At 44.1% G+C, this 19,755-nt stretch overlaps 2 protein-coding genes across 8 annotated transcripts in view; one reads left to right on the forward strand and one right to left on the reverse strand.

Annotated features, from left to right (window-relative positions):
• The window catches only part of HTR2C (5-hydroxytryptamine receptor 2C), a 33,923-nt gene extending 27,424 nt beyond the window's left edge, over positions 1–6,499 (forward strand). The window contains exon 3 of the mRNA XM_071757536.1: positions 5,258–6,499. Coding sequence (XP_071613637.1) covers positions 5,258–6,090 — 833 coding nt within the window. The 3' untranslated portion in view covers positions 6,091–6,499. The remainder of the gene's footprint in view (positions 1–5,257) is intronic.
• Positions 6,500–16,953: 10,454 nt separating this feature from the next.
• The window catches only part of IL13RA2 (interleukin 13 receptor subunit alpha 2), a 32,931-nt gene continuing 30,129 nt past the window's right edge, over positions 16,954–19,755 (reverse strand). For 3 of the 7 annotated variants that reach the window (XM_071758048.1, XM_071758050.1, XM_071758049.1), the window contains exon 11: positions 16,955–17,160. In XM_071758048.1, coding sequence (XP_071614149.1) covers positions 17,052–17,160 — 109 coding nt within the window. In that variant the 3' untranslated portion in view covers positions 16,955–17,051. Of the gene's footprint in view, positions 17,161–17,829; positions 18,865–18,914; positions 19,342–19,755 lie in introns of those variants that run through there. The other 4 variants (XM_071758052.1, XM_071758053.1, XM_071758057.1 and 1 more) reach the window with 3 other exon arrangements.

A 19,755-nucleotide genomic window follows, 5' to 3' on the forward strand; every position in this document is an offset into this window, starting at 1 on the left:
ATGCTTAGGGGAGTCAATTTCTAATTCTTCTAAGAGACTGCTGAGAGATACCCGTTGCTCAGCTTAAATACATAAATAGTGTTGAGAATGCAGACTCTGGTGCTAATACACAGCACAGCAGCTGCTAACATTGAGGTCTCTTAAAGTTGTAACCCATGTTTATTTTGTATAATAATATGAGGTTAAATATAGACGTAAATATGTGGTGTTTAGCATGGACAGTGGTGTTCTTGGTTTTGCCCTGTACACTGCTTTTGTGGCACACGTAGGCATGTTTGGCACACAGCTCTTTTTGCCTTTCTTTTTTTAAAAAAATTGTATGTAAATGCCAGGAAAATGTTAGTGAGGTCCAAAGCCTATCTGCATCAGGAAAGCCCTTGCCTTGGACCACAGCTGACTTTGAATCCAGTACTGACATAAGGACAGGTGACCCCTGGCCTTCCCAAGCCCATGTACCTGCAGCAAAATGTGACCCTTCTTGTATTTAGCCCTGAGGGTCCCACGCATGGAAACAAAAATTAAACTCATACATAGGTCTTTATTGTCTTTAATGAGGTTGTTCCTAGAGGAAATATCTTCATGCATAAGAATGCTGTGAGAAAGAATAGAAATTATTTTGTTTCTAAGTGAAAATAACCCTCAAGAACTCCATCTTTCCAGTAATCTCTTAACAGTCACATGAACTTCCACAGAAGAACACAGAAACGTTATTTTTTTTCACCTGAGTCTAAATTCTGTGAATGTCAATTTGGACTTTTTAACTGGCTCTTTCTCTAGAGCAAGCTAGTAAATGTTTTACAAACATGTATTTGTAGTCAGTTGGGGTTTGTTTTACTAACAGAATCTGTGAAAAGCATCTGTTACTGTGTCCACAGCACCATCTCAGCCCCATTTGCTGAACAATTCTGCTGGCTTAGGAACATTTTTAAAGCTGACAAGAAGCAGTTAGGACAACAACTGTAATTGGTTTTCTAATCTAGAGAAGCCCTGTCTGACTTGCTTTCTATTGCCCTGTCAGACAGAAGCTAAAGGAGAAAAGAGATAAATATCACATTCACTTCCTTGTGAAGTGCTGGGGGGAACAGGAGCTCAAGGTGCTGCCTGGCAGAGGGGGCACAGAGCTCCCAGTGCTGACTCCAGCAGGGACCTGTTCATGGCTTGCTGGCTGGTGGTCATGGGCTGCCTCTTCTTACTGGAATAAAACCAGTTGCCCCAGACATTGCACAAACATCAAGCAAGAGGACCAAGTTTCCTCTGAAGAGTAAAGTGTGATATTCAGTAAGCTTGCAAAGCAAAATAAACTTTGCAAGTTTTTGGAGCAATGCTGCCTCTCTTTGGGAATTCACTGGTGCCTTAATTAGAAGGTACTATTCAACACAACTGGAAAATGCCTCGTTTTACTGGATCAGGCTGACATTTGTTGACAACTTGGGTCCAAAGCAAAAGCTCACAAAATACTCTGGGCTTGGACTGAGAGAGCTGGACAGCAGGAAAGATGGACAGCAGTGGCTTCAGATCCTCTTGTCTGAATTGGCATTCACCATCCTTGCACTGAGTTTGGCTTTCTCTGACCAACTGACCTTAGTTCTTAAATTATGAACACTTAAAACTGCAGTGTTAGTGCTGTGGGTTACTTGGGTCAAGTGGAGCTGAATGTCTTTTCATGCTTGTTCAAACAACTGAAATCAAGTAATTCACCTTTACACATATACAGGTGCCATGGGAATGTTTAATGGTAAGCACAGCACGTACTGACCAGGGTAATCCTGTTGAAATCAAGGCCAGGGTGAGTGCTGTCTCTGCAAACAGGGATTTCTGCCTTTGGGATTGTGGCAGGAGCACTTTTCCAGTAATTCCCCCTAAAGAAAGCCCCTCTGGGGTATCTGAGACCTTCCACACTTTACTTCTCACTCCTGGGGTGGTGTAGTTAGTCCCCACTGCCAAATTTAGTTCCCTTTAGGCCTGGATTAGGGGGCAGATTCGTGATAAATTTTGTATTAAAGAATGAGTTACAAAGGAGAAATGGGAGGTCAAAGAAAACATTTGAGATGAGAGCAATGTGGCCCATTCAGCAGTGCTGTAGCTGCTGGCAGATGGATTAATGTGTGTTGGTGGCTCCTCCATGGACATCTTTCTTCCTACTGCTGTTGACAATAAGATTTTTCTGGATTAGAGGAAAGAGCAAATAAAGATCTGGTGCTGTGTCTCTTCTAGGCTTTCTCAGTTTGAAATTGCAATTTGTTATGAGAAGTAAGGGACACTTTTCCATTACAGCACCTACCTCCTCATTTCCTATCATCAGTGCTGAGGTGTATCATGCTGATGCAGAGTTTTCAGATGACATCAGTGCTATTGATTTGTATATTCCTCATATCCCAGAACTAGGTTATTCTTCTCAAATGTACTTTTTGTGTGTGACCATGAAGATAACTTTAAACCTCATCTCATTTCCCTTGACTAAAGCAGTAACACTGAATTAATGAATGAACCTGTATTCACTTTGGAGTTCTGTTTCAAAGAATCTGTATTATAGAGGGCTCTAAAGCATGCAATTATCTATTCAAATGTAACCTCAGTCTAATGTCATTGATTTAATTCAGGTTTCTTCTTTGTATATAGACTTCTTTGTCCACCTCCCACCACTTCCTGAATGTCTGTGGTCTGATGGAACCAAGGCATTAGAAAGATGTCTTTAATGAGAGTGTGATGGGATGAAGGTTATTGCAGTCACAGGGATTTGGCACAGGCAAGGTAACAGGGGTTAAGATACCAGAAAGGAGGGAACTGCCTTGGCCAGGGCTAAACTGTTAAACATTAACATGTAGAGAATCACAGAATCATAGAATCATTTGTGTTGGAAGGGATGCCTAGAGGCCATCTAGTCCAACACACCTGCAGTAAGCAGGGACATCCTCAACTAGATCAGGTTGCTCAGAGCCTCTTCAAGCCTGACCTTGAATATCTCCAGGGATGAGCCCTCAGCTTCCTCCCTGGGCAACGTGTTCCATTTTTCCACTACCCTCATGGTAAAGGTTTTTTCCTCTAACATCCAGTCTAAATCTACTCTTCTCTAATTTTAAGCCATTGCCTCTCATCCTATCACTCCAGGCCCTTGCAAACAGTCCCTGTCCAGCCTTCCTGTAGGTCCCTTTCAGGTACTGAAAGGTCACTATTAGGTCTGCCCAGAGTCTTCTCTTCTCCAGTCTCAACAACCTTAGCTCCCTCAGCCTTTATGAATATAAGAAGTGTTCCAGCCCCCTGATCATTTTCATAGCCCTCCTCTGGACCCACTCCATCAGGTCCATGCCCATCCTGTACTGAGGGTTCCAGAGCTGGATGCAATACTCCAGCTGAGGTCTTACCAGAGTAGAGTAGAGTGGCAGAATCACCTCTCTTTATCTGCTGGCCATGCTTCTTTTGATGCAGCCCAGGATGTGACTGCCTTTCTGGGCTGTAAGCACACACTGTTGGCTCGTGTCCATCTTTTTGTCCACCAGCACCCCCGAGTCCTTTTCTGCAGGGCTGCTTTCTAGAACCTCATCCCCAAGTCTGTACTGATAGTGTGGGTTGTTCCAACCCAGGTGCAGGACCCTACACTTGGTCTTGTTGAACTTCATGACATTCACCTGGGCCCCCCTCTCCAGTTTGTCCAGGTCCTTCTGGATGACATCCCATCCCTCTGGTTTATAGACATCACCACTCAGCTTGGTGTGATCTGCAGACTTGCTGAAGATGCATTTGATCCCACTGTCCATATTGCTGATAAAAATATTAAACAGTACAGGTCCCAGTCTGAACCCCTGAGGGACACCAGTTTTCACTGGTCTCCATCTTGACCCTCTGGATGTGGCCATCCAGCCAATTTCTTATCCACTGAACAGTCCACCCATCAAATCCAGTGTTGGAGGACATTGTCACTGGATCTTAATTAGAGCGATACAAAATTCCTTCATTCTTTTATTCTTTCACTCTGTGAGGGACAAACCAACAAGTAGGCTGGCTCCAGGTTACTATGTGCACTGCTGGGTAGTCATGCTGCAGGTTTCACAGCCAGTCTGTCTGTCCATGTGATGGGCAGCATGGACAAAGCCATCTGCAGGTACTCTCCATGCAGTACTCCTGCTTCTGCTTCAGAAAGGCATGATGTCCTCAAATCCTGGACAAAAAAGCTGTGCTGGGTGATGCTGAGGAGGACAAAGGGTTCTATCATTCTGTGATCCAAAATGTTCTTAATCTCACTTGTCTGCAAGCCCACAGCTATGCCATCAGGATACAAGAGAAACTGACTTGGGAAGTGCAGTGATTCTCAAGGCTTATTCGTCTGCTTAGTGCTCAGGGATTGCTGGAAGCTGTGCTCTAGTTATTACTGTGATTGAATCATTTAAAGTTTTCTTCCTTTCAGCCAGAGAGTTTTTAGTTGGGGTTATGATTTCAGAACGTAAGGTCAATCTGATTACCATTTTAGTTATATCTTTCCTACTCTCACTTTGTCTGTTGTTCCAGCTTTTAGACTTATTTTCAAGCTAGAGGGTTAGGAATTGGGCAGATGCCTGCTGCATCCTGTTCAGTTCACTATGTAGCTGCCTTCTGTATGAGTTCAAGCAAGTGTCTCTGTGATACTTCTTAGTTTCACACTCCTTATGGTTGAAATGCCTGAGCAGGAGGAGCTTGCTAAGACCACTGTGTGCTTGCAAGGACACAGAAAGCCAAGAGCTTTTCTTTCCTGCGGCTGTGATGCCATAGCAAAAGTGGCCATTTTCTATTAGGATTATTTAAATGTCTTTAAGAAATTTGCTTCTAAATCTTCATAGCTGTAATTCTTTTGCTTTTTGATAATTTTCTGCTTTGAAGTTTGCTACTAACTACCTTATGTCAATGATTTCAACCCCCTTCCAAACTGGCAGGCACAGAGTAGCCAGCTGGAACAGAGCAGTGTAATGATTGCCTATTCTACATCCACAAATCACAACTGCTGCTAGGAAAAGAACTTTATGAAGTTACACTGCATTCACTGTGTCAGCTGTGGAGCACAGCAAAGCTGCCATGTTTCCCAGTACACGGTGTTGGTGCCCTGGAGATGTGCTCTCAGGAGTGTTGTTACATGAAGTTTTCCCTTCCATCTGGGAGCAGCAACTTCTCATTTGAACAACTTTAAGCAGTGGACTGAATGCGTGCAGGATCTGCATCATCTCTGCTGCTTCTTTGGACCCCTGTCCATCCAGGTAACCATCTCTTTTTTTTTCTTTCGTTCTTCTAGGGATATCCATGCCCATTCCAGTTATTGGTTTGCAAGATGATTCCAGGGTGTTTGTAAATGGGACCTGTGTCCTCAACGATGAGAACTTTGTCCTCATTGGATCCTTCATGGCGTTCTTCATCCCTCTCATCATCATGGTGATCACATACTGCCTGACTGTCCAGGTGCTGCAGAGACAGGCAACGGTGTTCATGTGTGGAGAGGTCCCCAAGCAAAGGAGGAGCAGTGTAAACTGCCTCAAGAAGGAAAACAACGCAGAGAACATTTCAATGCTTCACAATCACGAGGGGGCATCTCACTTGAACTCTCCTGTAAATAAGGAGGCAGTGCTTTTTCGGAAAGGAACTATGCAGTCCATTAACAACGAGCGAAGAGCCTCCAAGGTCCTGGGCATCGTCTTCTTTTTGTTCCTCATCATGTGGTGTCCATTTTTCATCACTAATGTCATGTCTGTCCTTTGCAAGGAAGCCTGCGATAAAGACCTCTTGAGTGAACTCCTTGATGTGTTTGTTTGGGTGGGGTACGTTTGCTCTGGAATTAATCCCCTTGTATACACACTCTTCAATAAAACCTACCGCAGGGCTTTTTCCAATTATATCTGTTGCCAATACAAGACCAGTAAAAAATCAGCACCACGGCAGAATCAGTGTCTGAATGTTACTTCAACAGCTTTATATGGGAAAGATCTGACTTTAACTAGTTACCGAAATGGCAATGAACTCAATAGCACGGAACTAGATGAAGCTGAGGAGGGCTTTGAAATGCAACCCGGGACTTCAGAGCTCTCTATAAACAGCTGTAATGTTGTAAGTGAAAGAGTGAGCTGTGTGTAAAGGTCTCTCACACGGCCTTTTGCTCCGGTGTATCTGTAGCCAAAATATATTGTGTAAAAATATGTGTTGGTCAAAGGACAATGTATATATTGCATTCTGAAAAAAGGGGGTTTTTTTGGGTTTTTTGTTTGTTTCTTTGTTTTGGTTTTTTAAGAAAAAAAAGAGTTGTCTTTCCAGTCCACTACTTAAAATTGTATATATATTACTATACTGCAGTGAAGTTCAAGGTTCTATATTTACTGTTAAGACTAGATCAGAATCATTAGTTACTTTGCATATGTCACGGACAAAATGTTTGAATTCTTCTTCCAGTGCATGAACAAAAATGCTGAATATTTATCTCAGGTGGCATTTGCTGGAGTCCAGAATCGCACGTTAGTAGTTATGTATCAAATACATGCTATCAGACCTCGTCAGCATAACTTTTTTTTTTTTTATATTTTTCAAGTTGACAGTAAATATATACTTTAAATCCTCATCCCTACCGGTGCAATGTGAAGACTGTAAAGAAACCTGGCAGAGATACATCATGAAATCACACCAGCTGTGCAGGCATCTGTCCAGACACCTCCTGTTATGGGTGGTACCTTGCTACATTACTGGGGTACTCCTGCACTTCAGGAAGCTTATGTTAAATTTTGTCTGTCTCCAGTCCTGCTGTTTTCTTCCTGTTAGCCAGGAGGCTCTGCCTCCCCTAAGGTAGGTGGGGAGTCCAGTTCTGGTGTGGTTTGTTGATCCTGTCTGTTCCCACTTGCTCACTTGGAGAAGCATGAGAAACAGAGTGGCCCCCAGTTATCTGCTTCAGTCATTTGATAAATGGAGTGCCTCGTATTCATAAAAAGCCTCCTTTGGTTTATAGATAATCATCAGCTCTGGGATGGGGCAAGCTGTGCTCAGGAATGGCACTCTGCATTCACAGATTCCATGGATGATCAGGGTCTTTGGCTGACCTTGAGAAGGATGCTCTGGCTTCGTAACAGTTCTGGTCTTCTCTGTCCTCATATCTGTTTATATTTATTCCTGAACACCCTGGGACTTGCAGTGCTGGTGATGGAAAACTGGTTTTGGTGTAGAGCAGAAGCTGCTGTGCTTGTGGTGTTTGTTGGGGTCAGGCTGTGAGGGGCAGGTTGTCTCTTCCTGGGGAATGCTGAGGGGAGAGGCATAAATGGGGCTCACTGCTCATATTTCCTGTCTCAGGAGGAGGTGGGACGAGATGAACTGAGTAGATGACTGGAATAATTGGGTGGTGACAGGGTTCAAAAACAAATGATGACCAGAGGCAGACCTGGAGATGGTCTACATGGAAAATAATTCTGGATTAGTTTTAAAATTTTATTTTATTTAATTCCCAAATTAAAATATAGTACATCATATTAACATCACTTACACCTTAGTGAAAGCATCTACACTGGGATTTTATGCACTTTAACTAATCTGCTTTTAATTCACATGGTATATAATTTGAATTGATTTTCCTTTGTGTTCCTGTGTAGACAAACCCTCCAGGGCATCATGAATCTCTGTCACTGTGCCTCTGGTGTGGTGCCTCTCATGCTGTTTTCCTTGTGTAGAGTATTGTCTAATGCCACGTATCACCCATGAGGTTATTATACCTTCATTAACTATTACACAAATTCTGCAGTGCTCATCTAACACAAATGCATTTAGCATCGCTGGCAGCCTCTGATATGAAAATCCTCAGAACAGAAGAGCTTGGCAGGGATAAATTGCAGTTTACTTGCATGAATTGCTTGTACTCTAAGATTGCTGTGTTCATCCTACCAAAATTACTTGTAGAAGAAAGGAAAAATTCTGCTAGTTCTCTAGTGTAATGTTGTGATGTTGCATTGCTCTGTACAGCAACAACCTCATGAGGTGACTACCAAAATGCAAATATGGCTTGCATCTGCTGCTGGGTTGCTCCCAGCTTGATGCATTGAAGTCCTCTCCTCTCCTTTCCCTCATCTCCTCATGGGAAAAATCCATAGTACTTCTGTGCAGGCAGGCAGGGTGTCCCAGGGCAGAATGTAGCTTATTGAATGCAGAGGGCAGCAGAAAGGCACCATGTCCCAGCCTGGTGATGCCACCATGGGCTTCAGTGTTCAGGAATTCACTTGCCTCTTCATAAAAGTCTGGTAGCCAACAGGAAAAGGACTGGCCAGAAACACAAAATAGTTCTTTTAGTGACTACCCTTTGCTGTGAATCAGATTTAACTGTCCCAACTGTTGCAAGAGGCAAACTTCGTAGCGAGGATAGGCTCTGAATGAGGACAGGATCAGTAGAGAACTGGCCTCGACCAGCACGGCTGCTGACCTGCTTCAGAGTGAGCCCTTTGCTGGTCTCAGGCCCCACCTTTTATTGGCCCTTGATCTTTGAGCATGCGCTCTTGGGCCAGCCCTAACTGGGCACAGGTGAGGCTGAGCACCGACTGAGCTCATTACTCAGCAGGTCCTGGCACCTGTTGCCTACATTTCCCCCCCCCCCCCCTTTTTTTTTTTTTTTGTCTTTAAGTGTTTTTTGTGGATTTTTTTTTTTTTTTTTTTTTTTAAGGATTTTTGTTGGTTGGTTTGTTTTTTTTTTTTGTAAGTTTTTATGGGGGGGAACGCCTCAGTTTTTTGTAATGGAATTGTGGCAGTGGCGAGTGCCGCCTCCACCTCGGTTTTCATCACCGCCAGTAAGCTGCATACAACCCTCCAGGTGTTATCGGCGCCGATGATGTCGCCGTTAATTTCTTTTACATTGAGGTCTGCCAGTAGATCATAAACCTCTTCCCATAAGTCCCGGGCTCTAGCAGGACCCGGGGAGCCAAGGAGTTCCTGGCTCTCTGCCTGTGCCACAATTTTTTCAGTGGCGGCAGCTTCAGTGGGTTTGCTGGCAGTAAGACCCCTCTTTCTATTTCAACAAAGAAAAGGCTTAGCAATGTAAGCAACAAGAGAAAAAGGGGTTTCTCTTACCCTAATTTCTCGAGTTCTGGTAGAAAGTCGAGAAGTTCACTTGGAGAAGATGGTTTAGACGGGAGTCTATGCCCGCATTCTCCACCAGATGTTGCAAGAGGCGAACTTCGTAGCGATGATAGGCTCTGAGTGAGGACAGGATCAGTAGAGAACTGGCCTCGACCAGCACAGCTGCTGACCTGCTTCAGAATGAGCCCCTTTGCCCGTCTCAGGCCCCACCTTTTATTGGCCCTTGATCTTTGAGCATGCGCTCTTGGGCCAGCCCTAACTGGGCACAGGTGAGGCTGAGCACTGACTGAGCTCATTACTCGGCAGGTCCTGGCACCTGTGGCCTACACCCAACAATACAGAAAAATGAGAAAGGTGACATTGGTTTTTAAGTTCTTTTTTTTCCTTGGGTGAATTCATATCACATCTTTCCCAATATGTATGTGTGTGTGTACATATATATATATATACATCTTTATTTATTTATTTATTTAAAAGCCAACCACAGAGTTTGGAAGCATTTATGTTGAATTATGAAGAATATGTTGAATTAGAGTAGTTTCTAGCATATGTGTGAATAGCTTATTTTCCATAAACTTTATTATCATCAAACTCAGTGTAAGTCCACACAGGAATTGTCTTTGCATTGGAGCCTTCATGTCTTACCCTTGCCAGTTCTGTTCTATGGGAAAAAAGGAGCCTATTACATTTACATGTAAATAATGGGAATTGAACAGAGAATTACAGAATTTTTATAAATGTTTTTTTAAAATTCAGAACCAGAACTGTAAATAAGTTGAGTGTTGCAACTCAACTGGACCTGTACCGATGTATGTCACTTGTTTAGATCAACAGACAAGGGGACAGCCTTATAGCACCTGCATTCTCTTCTAGACAGTGGGTGATAACATTTTGTGAATGGTTAAATACTGTCACCCAGTGTGGGTCATTCACATCAGGGTTTTGCAAAGCTGCTATTAATTTAATTTATTAAAGACAGTTTGTGGGTTTAATTGTTCTTTATTTTTTCCATGGTATATTAGAAAATAAACAAATTTCATCTGTCACAAGTTAAAATCTTTCCTGAGTGAAAAATATGTCATTTCCAAAAAACCAACAAAAAGTGAGGATAATGATGAGGTTAACTTTCAGTCCTCCTCCCACACTTGAAGTATGTCCCACAGTTGCTTGAACACAAAAATTAGTGTCAGCAGATATCCCAACACTCCAAACATCAAATCTTGCTAAATACAAAAATAGCGTTAAACTATTGCTCCTCTTCTCCTTGCTTCTTCCAGTAATAACTGTTAAAAATGGCATTTTTAAAATTACCTCAAACTGAAGAATGTATTTCTTTCTATGCAACTCAATCAAAGTGAAGTTGTCCCCACAGCAACTTTGCTTTTCCTGAGCTGTAGTCATTGACCATGGTGATGTCTCAAGAAGCCCTGCCCTGGGGCTGCCTGCTGGAAGGACCTTATGGAAGTTTTGTGTGAATTCCCAGGCTTTGGCTCAGGTACAGTTTTGTCTTAAAAATAGTGTGTAGTGGTGTTTGGCCTGAAAACATGAAAATAGCTCCTTGGAAATGGTGCTGTAGGCTGAAACATGCTGGTTGTTTCATTTCCCAAACCAGACGTGAGGTGTCCAGGTAGGATGTCTGCAAGGCTGAATGTGCATAGAGAGGCTCTGACCAAGCCTACCTCTTTTGACTTGCAGTCTGAGCAATAATTTAAATATGTGTGATTAGTCAGGATGAACCATGTGGTTAGTACCTTTTTCTCTATAGAGATGTCAGGTCAACCATTAGTGCCTTTCTCCTGGAAAGCCCCACGTATTTTTCCATCTCTGACTTACAGCATGGCCAGTGCTGTTCCTTTTCAATTCATCAGACTAAGTTCTGTCATCTGGGGTGTAGAAGCCATGAGGGGCCTGGACATGGAGGCCAAAATTCCAAAGGAAAAATGAAATTCTAAGTATTAAATTTTAAAGAAAAAAGCAACCCACAAGCAGCTCTTCAGAGATATTGTTGACATAATGATGGGTTTCTGGTATTCTTGCAGACAAATAATGCTAACACGACATTCCAAAAGCAGAGTCATGATGTGATAAAGATGTGTCTGTCTCTTGGATGGGTTCCCTCCCTGGGTCACAGTATCATACCAAACCAAGAACTAGACTTGACTTTGTCTTCATTTCAGACTGGGGAAGAAAAGGCATTTGAAGCTTTTTCCTGGGACAAAGCATTACAAAGGCCTGGGCAGGCACAGCAGAAGAGCAAAGATGGACAGATGTATGCACACATCTGCACACGTGAGCACACACATCACAGAGCCCTCCGATAGCAGCAGGAGATGCCATCATGCTTCAGTCTTCCCTCAAAAAAATTGGAACAGATGAACAGCCTGGGACAAAGCCTGTGATGGGGAGATCAAAGGCATCTGTAGCTGTCACCATGAAATGTGGGCTGTTCTCATGATAAGGGGGTGTTACATGACCATGTACCAAAAATGCTTTTTTTTTTCATTTTTAACTGTGAAGTTGTTATTAACTGTTCTGCCTCTCCCTCATTTTTCTTTAAGTCTTCTGCTTGTTTGCTTTTAATCACACTGAAACTTTTGCTCTGAAGTTGTCAGATGCTGAAAAAAAAAATCTGTCTGACATGAAATTCCCTCTCTGTAGGGATGCTGCAGTCCCATAACAATATGGAGATGGAGTCTTCACGTGAGTGATTTTAGATATATATGAGACAATCAATGCAGCAAGGTATGCTTGCTAGTTAGAGATCTTTAATGACCACTCAAATACATGAGCTACACACTGAAAAATTTTGCTTAAAACTGTCCTATACCATGAGTTCTGCTGACTGCAGGAGAATGTGTCAGTACACTGGTAGGGAATGTGCCAGTGAAGGGTGCTCTGAGCTGCCTCCCCCTGGGCACTTCTGCTTGCCCCCTCTGAGCAGGCAGCTGTTTCCCAGCCAGCACGGTGTGTCCCACCACCCTGCCCAGCAGGATTTACTCTGTGTAACTGCAGATTTACTCTGTGTAAATCTGCACACAGATTTACTCTGTGTAACTGCTGGGCTACAGCTGGGCTTTGGGGAAGGCCCTAACAAGTGGATAAGTGTGATACAATTCAGGAGTTTTTGTCGGGGAAAATTGAGACTGTGAAGCAGTCCTTGTTATGTATTACATCTCTCATGAACATTGCCTCATGTTTTGCTTCCCCAGGAAAATGAAGGATCTCTTAGCAGGCAAAGACAATTACCCCAACAGCTTCCTGGGATAACTGCTGCTGCTTTGTCACTCCAGCAGGCTGTAAGCACTCAAGTATTTTGTGACTTGAAAAATGAATCATGCAGCATCACACGGGGCCACATTAAATCCACTGTTCTGAACTTTCCTGTGCTTGTACCATAATTAGTTCCTCAAATTGGATAAATTAATGCTTAATTAAAATACAGCCTAATTATCCAGCATATGTGTTTAATATGATCTAACTGTGACAGTCTGAGTTAAATTGCTGATACACTGAAAACGAGCTGTAGGCTCCCGCCTGTTAGACCACTGCCTGATTGCAATTTGTTACAATTTACACCAGTTTTAATTTGTATGTGCTGCTGCTGTTAGTGTCTCCTCCTGCAGAAGAACAGGTGCTCATCAAAGCCACTGGATTTTAATCAGGGTCCTTTTCCCTGACTTGAATGCTAGAATGGCTCTTCCATTACTTTTTGGGGAGGAACACTTCAGTGCCCCTCCTGAGGAGCCCAAACTTCCCAAACATCATGATCCTTCTCAGAGCTAAAGGTAAGTGCAAATGCCCTGAAGGAAACTCAGGTGTGTGGGGGGTTCCTCCCTTATAGGCACCAATAGTTCATGTCCCAAAATATATTCAGAGAAAATCCACAGCTCACAGTGACTCACCCAGCAGGCATGACAATGTTTAGCCTCCTCAGCAAGCCTCAGCATATTTCCAGTTCAAGAGTTAAGAGCTGGTACATCAGCATATAAAAGGCAAGGACTATACTCAGCCCCTATACTCAGCGCTGGTGAGGCCACACCTCGAGTCCTGTGTCCAGTTCTGGGCTGCCCAGTTTAGGAAGGATATCGAGGTCCTGGAGCAGGTCCAAAGGAGGCAACTGGGTTGGTGAAGGGACTCGAGCACAGATCCTATGAGGAGAGGCTGAGGGAGCTGGGGGTGTTCAGGCTGGAGAAGAGGAGGCTCAGGGGAGACCTCATCACTCTCTACAACTCCCTGAAAGGAGGTTGTAGCCAGGTGGGGGTTGGGCTCTTTTCCCAGGCAACTCTCAGCAAGACAAGAGGGCACAAGAGGTCTCAAGTTGTGCCGGGAGAGGTTTAGGTTGGACATTAGAAAGAATTTCTTTACTGAGAGGGTGATCAAGCATTGGAATGGGCTGCCCTGGGAAGTGATCCATTCTCCATCCCTGGAGATATTTCAAAAGAGCCTGGATGTGGCACTCAGTGCCATGGGCTGGGAACCACGGGGGGAGTGGATCAAGGGTTGGACTTGATGAGCTCTGAGGTCCCTTCCAACCCAGCCAGTTCTATGATTCTATCCTCTCCTGGGCTTTATGCATCTTATGGGGACCTCTTGGTGACACAGCTGTTCTCCCATGCTCCCTGAGCACCTCCAGATCAGGTCAGACTCTCTGAGGGTCCAAATGATGTCTGGGTGCCTGGAGGTGGGATGGCGTGGTTGGGATGGATGGGTGTTGTCTCTGTTTTCTTCTGTTGTGTAAATTTTCTGCAGCCATTCCATGGCACTGTATAGTTTAACACATTCATGGCACCTCTTGGCTGTTATTGAAGTTGTACTTGAGTGTCACAGCCATGCAGAGAGGGGGCTTGGGAAGGCGAGACTGCAGTCCCTGTGAGAATCATGTTCTGCACAAGCAGACTGTCAGGAAAGGCTTTCTATGCAGCCACAGCAGTGGGGACACAGGCAGGGTAACAGGAGATATGGAGCAGGATGGAGCTGGTGATGTCTGGACACAGCAGCATGCAATGATACAGAGCTCTTGGCATCTTCAGTTTGTCTGGTATATGTTTCTGGTGTATCTCTCTATGATTCTATGTCCCAGTGCAATCTTTCTTTCCGAATGTGGGCAGATAAATAGGTCTTTATTGCTCTGGGTGGTGAGAGACTTGATTTCAGGAAGGCATTTGACACCATCTCCCACAGCATCCTTGGAGCTAAACTGCAGAAGTGTGGCCTGGATGATTGGGTAGTGAGGTGGATCAGGAGCTGGCTGAAGGACAGAAGCCAGAGAGTTGTAGTCTGGGATGGAGTCTGGTTGGAAGTCTGTTTCTAGTGGAGTCCCTCAAGGGTCAGTACTGGGACCAGTACTATTCAATGTATTTATTGATGACCTGGATGAGGGAGTAAAGTGAACTATCAGCAAGTTTGCTGATGACACAAAGCTGGGAGGAGTGGCTGACACCCCAGAAGGCTGTGCTGCCATTCAGAGGGACCTGAACAGGCTGGAGAGTTGGGCAGGGAGAAATCTAATGAATTACAAGAAGGGCAAGTGTAAAATCGTGCATTTGGAAAGAACAACCTCAAGTACCTGTATAGGCTGGGGACTGAGCTGTTGGAGAGCAGCACAGAGGAAAGAAACCTGTGGGTGCTGGTGGATGGAAGGATGACCATGAGCCAGCAATGTGCCCTTGTGGCCAAGAAGGCCAATGGCATCCTGGGGTGGTTGGTAGGTTCAGAGAGGTTCTCCTCCCCCTCTGCTCTGCCCTGGTGAGGTCACATCTGGAATATTGTGTCCAGTTCTGGGACCCTCAGTTCCAGAAGGACAGGGAACTTCTTGAAAGAGTCCAGCACAGAGCAACCAAAATGATGAAGAGAGTAGAACACCTCCCTTATGAGGAAAGGCTGAGGGAGCTGGGGCTCTTCAGCTTGGAGAAAAGGAGAACAAAGGGCAACCTCATTAATGATTAGAAATTTGTAAGGGGTGAGTGCCAGGAGGATGGAGTAAAGCTTTTCTCAAGGGTGACTGACAATAGGACAAGGGGCAACAGTTATAAAGGGGAACATAGGCAGTTCCACAGAAATATAAGTAGGAACTTTTCACTGTGACAGAGCACTGGCACAGGCTGCCCAGGGAGGTTGTAGAGTCTCCTTCCCAGGAGGCATTCAAAACCCACCTGGACGCATTCCTATGTGACCTGCTGTAAGTGACTGCTGTAGGGGGTTGGATTAGATGATCTTTCAAGGTCCCTTCCAACCCCAAAATTTCTATGTTTCCATGTTTACAAATTTTAGCCTTGAAATATGGAGCTTCTTCTCCCAAGAACATCATGTTTCTGTTTGCCATACAAGTTTTCTCCACCCCTGCATGAATTCTAATGAAGAACATTCTGACACCCTTCATTTTTAAATCATAAAGCTGTCTAAATAAGTGAAATCTACTGAGGGAAGGTATTTCCTGGTTTGTAGAAAACATCCTTGATTTTTGTAGTTTTGTTTGGTTGGGTTTTTTTCTAAATGAAAAAGACTCCTGCATGCCCCTGCTGCTTTGGTGAGGTGGGACATCCAAGCACACCGAGGTGTTACATGCCCTTACCACCTTCATTCACAGTTTCTCAGACAGGGAAAGAAAAAGCATCGTTTTTAGGTGATCACTGCTGACCAAAGTTCAAATCCCCCCACTGCAACTGCAGGAACTTGGGGCGACCTTTTGTGCCTTTCTGCAACCATAGAACAATTCAGCCTAAATTAGTACCTCAGAGAAGGCAGAGGTTCTGCATGGGCTCTCATTGCTGTCAGAGATGAGCACATCCATTTTTGGGGAGTACAGCAGGGCTGTCACCATTCCTGTCAAACCCCCATGCTTAAGGATGAGCTCTCTGTTGGGTGAGACCTGCTTAACCACTTAGGTTGTTTCCTGGGCAAAGCCATCAGAAAAACAAATATCAAGGCCATGTTTAGGATTTTTAAATTAATTTGGGTTTGTCTGGTTGTTTGATTTTTTATTTATTTTTTTTTTTTATATGTATCTGATGGCATAACACCTGCAGTCCTGTGGTGTGTCTGGACAGGGATCCAGTAGAGGAGGCAAGCAGCCCAGGATGGCATAGAAGTGAATACTCAGTTTTGGTGCAAACTTTGTGGTCATCATCATTTCTCAGCCAGTTGTTTTATCACTCTGCATTCTGGGAAGAGGAACTTGATGCAGAGAATTTTCAGAGACATTTCATATGTTCAGACATCTCAGCTGCAATATGTTGCTTCAGATTGTTTTGTTAAATGGATGCATCATATGTATTTGTTTGCCAGACCCTCCTCAGAAGATGCAGCTTCTACACAGACATAAAGAGCTTGACAATGCTCTCAAACGTGACCTGACACACAAGGCCAGTGAGCTGCAAACCTGCTGTGGCCCATGAAGGTCTCCAGATTTTAGATTATATCATTGCTTACTGCTCTCCAAAAGCCTCAGCCTTTGGAAGCTGGAGGCACTTTATGTCCATTCAAGATCTAGGTGTCCCCTAGAGCTGTGGTGGCTCTGGAATGGATGCTGAGACTTGTGAAGGCTTCAAGAGGGGTGCTGAGACTCCTGGTGCCTCAGGGATGCTGGAGCTGATGCCAGAGTCAGGCAGGGACCCAGTGGGGTGCAGCCCCCACCCAGCAAACCTCAGGTTTCAGCAGATGTGGTGATCACTGCGTGGGTGATCAGTGGCACAGGGAGGAAGGGCAGGCTCAGGGGATGGGCTGGGCTGGCACAGGCCACACGAGATGGACCCTGTGCCAGTGCAGCAGCACTGGAGATGGACCCTGTGCCAGTGCAGCAGCACTGGAGATGGACCCTGTGCCAGTGCAGCAGCGCTGGGCCACGGTCACGGTACCACAAGGGACAAGGGTGATGTTACCCAGCAATCAGCCTGGAGCTGAATGAGGGAGCAGAGATGTGACATGTCACTGCTTAGCAGTACAAAAGAACAAAACTCTTCTATCATAAAGTGAGAGAGCCATTGTCCTCTCTTTGATTTTCATGCACCAAATACTGGCTTCTGGCTGAAGCGATGCTGCATCTGCTGTCTTCCTCCTCTGCCTTCAAGCACAGATGCTGACACCCAGTGGCCATGGAGTTTCAAGCACCTGTACAAGATGGAAAACTTCAATAGAATTGCCTCAGCCAGTGTGCTGCGACTTCTACGTTTTCATTTCCTCAAGTGCAAGAGGAGTAGAGAGGCCCTGAGAGATGCCAGCCTCGCTTTATGACTTTCAGCCACTGTCAGGTTCTAGAGGTTAAAACACTTCAAAATCTTGTATTCAGAGGCCAGGCAGAAAAATGAAAAAAATATGAAGATGGATAATGGGGAAACTGATTCTCAAGTTATTCTCTTGTTGGAAGCTTGGCAATAGACCTCAGTAAGAGAAGGAGAGTGATTTTGTGAGTTCAGAGGCCTTAGCATTTGCCTTCCCTGTTTTCCTGCTTCCCAAAAGCAGTTAGAATATGACAGATGCAAACTGCATTTGCATTGCCCTGCAGCAGGCACAGGATTCTGCTTTCAAGTGTTTGACAAGTATTGACATTCTCTAGGGGAAAAAATCTCAACAGAGATTGCTTTTTATTCTTCAACAAATGGTTCTAAGGCTTTATCAGTCAAAGACAGAAAGAAGATGCTAAATTCAAGAATATGCAAAGGAGTTTTTCTTTGTATGTTTAGCAAAGAAATGCCTCACCAGACATGTAGGGATAAGATGGTAAAAACATTGGGGAACCCAGACATGAGCTAGAAACAATAAGAGCAGAGTATGCCAAAAGAGGGATTTTGAAAGCATTTTACTGAAAATATTTATTATGGACGACAGCAAATGAATTAAACCACTATAATGCAAAATACTGTATAACACAAAACAAACACAACAACAACAAAACAGACAAAAAAAACCCCAAACCAACCATACAAACAAAAAACCACAACAACCCATAAGTAGTGTAGTTCTATAACCACAGGGGAAAAAAGCACACAAGTGAAATTCTAGCCAGGCTGATGATCTGACTAGATGGCCATTTATTAGGATTAAATGTGGCACATGCTGCAGATGTGGTGCTGCGAGAAAGCAGAGGGGGGGGTGGAAGACCCTAAGCTGGGGTGAGTTTGGTGATGAGGGAGCCCCATGCCAGGGCCAAGCTCAGCTTTCTTCACCTAAACACTCCTATAAAGCTGCAGCATACAGATACCATAAGTAGATATACTTAATTTATCACTCTGTTACTAGGCATGTTTCTAGGCAGGCTTCAGCATAACTTTTATATTTTGTGGTTACTGAAATAGCTCTGATCTTTTTTGGGCTGAGTTCTAGCTGCAGAGGTTCAACATTCCTTCCTTCACTACCTCTTACCTGCACCCATTCTCTTTAATTTTTCTTCCCTTCTTACCTCTTTTTGAACAAAATTAGACCACAAACTTCAACCCAGCTTAAATCTGTCCAGCAGGCTGAGGGGGGTCACACTGTTTGCCCCACTCCAAATGACCATGCCCAGGTTTTCTGCTTGTGAAGTGAGATCACATCAGATGGAGAGTGGAGAGGAAAGGATGGTGACTCTGCAGCTGGTGGGAGGGCACCAAGGGAAGAGAACCTCTCTCTCCCATCCCACAGAGGATGCTTGTATTGCTCTAATGAGCAAGTTTTGGAGATTTGCATGCCAGGTCTTCCTGAGATGGGGCTGGGGGCTTCTTCTATGACAAGCCAGCTTTATTCCTGTTTTCTTCCATTTCTTGTAGTTCCTTTCACCTTCTCTGTTAGTTCGGTCAGTGCCTTGCAAGTCCAGCTCCCTTCCCCAGTTTTAATGTGCTACATTCACCAAGATAAAACAGTATTTCAATGCCCAGTGCATTGTTTTAATGTGCTACATTCACCAAGATAAAACAGTATTTCAATGCCCAGTGCATACTCACAGGTATTTTTAAACATAAAGCCATCCCATGCTGTCTGATTAGAGGTCCCAGGAGAGAATAAAGGCAGAGATAGTGTTTCATCAAAATGCCAAGAGCCAGGAAACAATTTCTGCTCCACTCTGTGCATGACATTTTTTTTTCTGGAGCTTTCCTCCTTTGCTCCTCAAATAACATTGGGTGGTTGCCCATTTAGCAGTGGAAGCAGCTGATAGTGATTGAATAATTTTGCAGTTGGATGTGTAAGACAGCACTTGCTGTGTTGTTTTGTGTCTGATTAAATTAGCATGGCTTTTACATGGCTGATTGATGCAAACTTGATTTTCTTTCTGAGCTTCCACTGTTCACTAAAAATTCCCATTTTGAATAAATGGTCCTGCAAGAAAATAGGTTTTCTGTGTTGTTCAGATGAAATGAAGGCTCACTAAACCTCTAGGTTTGAATTGCTTAGTTCTATGACCCCCAAAAAAGCCCAGTATGGGCTTGGAGGACAGTGTCTCACCTAGGCCTGATTTTTAATTATTTTTTTTATCATCATCATCATAGGGAATGATTCCTTAAAAATCAGTCAGCAATTTTGTCAGCTGAATATTTGCTGCTGAGACACATCTTGGGTTCTTCATTGAATTCTGGTACCAGCACCTACTTCCTAGAGGAGTTCCCACACTGCTTTTGCCAGAGCAGCCCTCACATCTCATCTAAATTACCCATCATTTGCTGCAGCTGGGATCACACCTTTTTACAACCCAAGTTCCTCTCAGGGTCTCCCCACTTCAGCTTTGCAAGAGAT

Source organism: Heliangelus exortis, chromosome 14 (assembly GCF_036169615.1).
Source record: "Heliangelus exortis chromosome 14, bHelExo1.hap1, whole genome shotgun sequence".
Lineage (NCBI taxonomy): Eukaryota > Metazoa > Chordata > Aves > Apodiformes > Trochilidae > Heliangelus > Heliangelus exortis.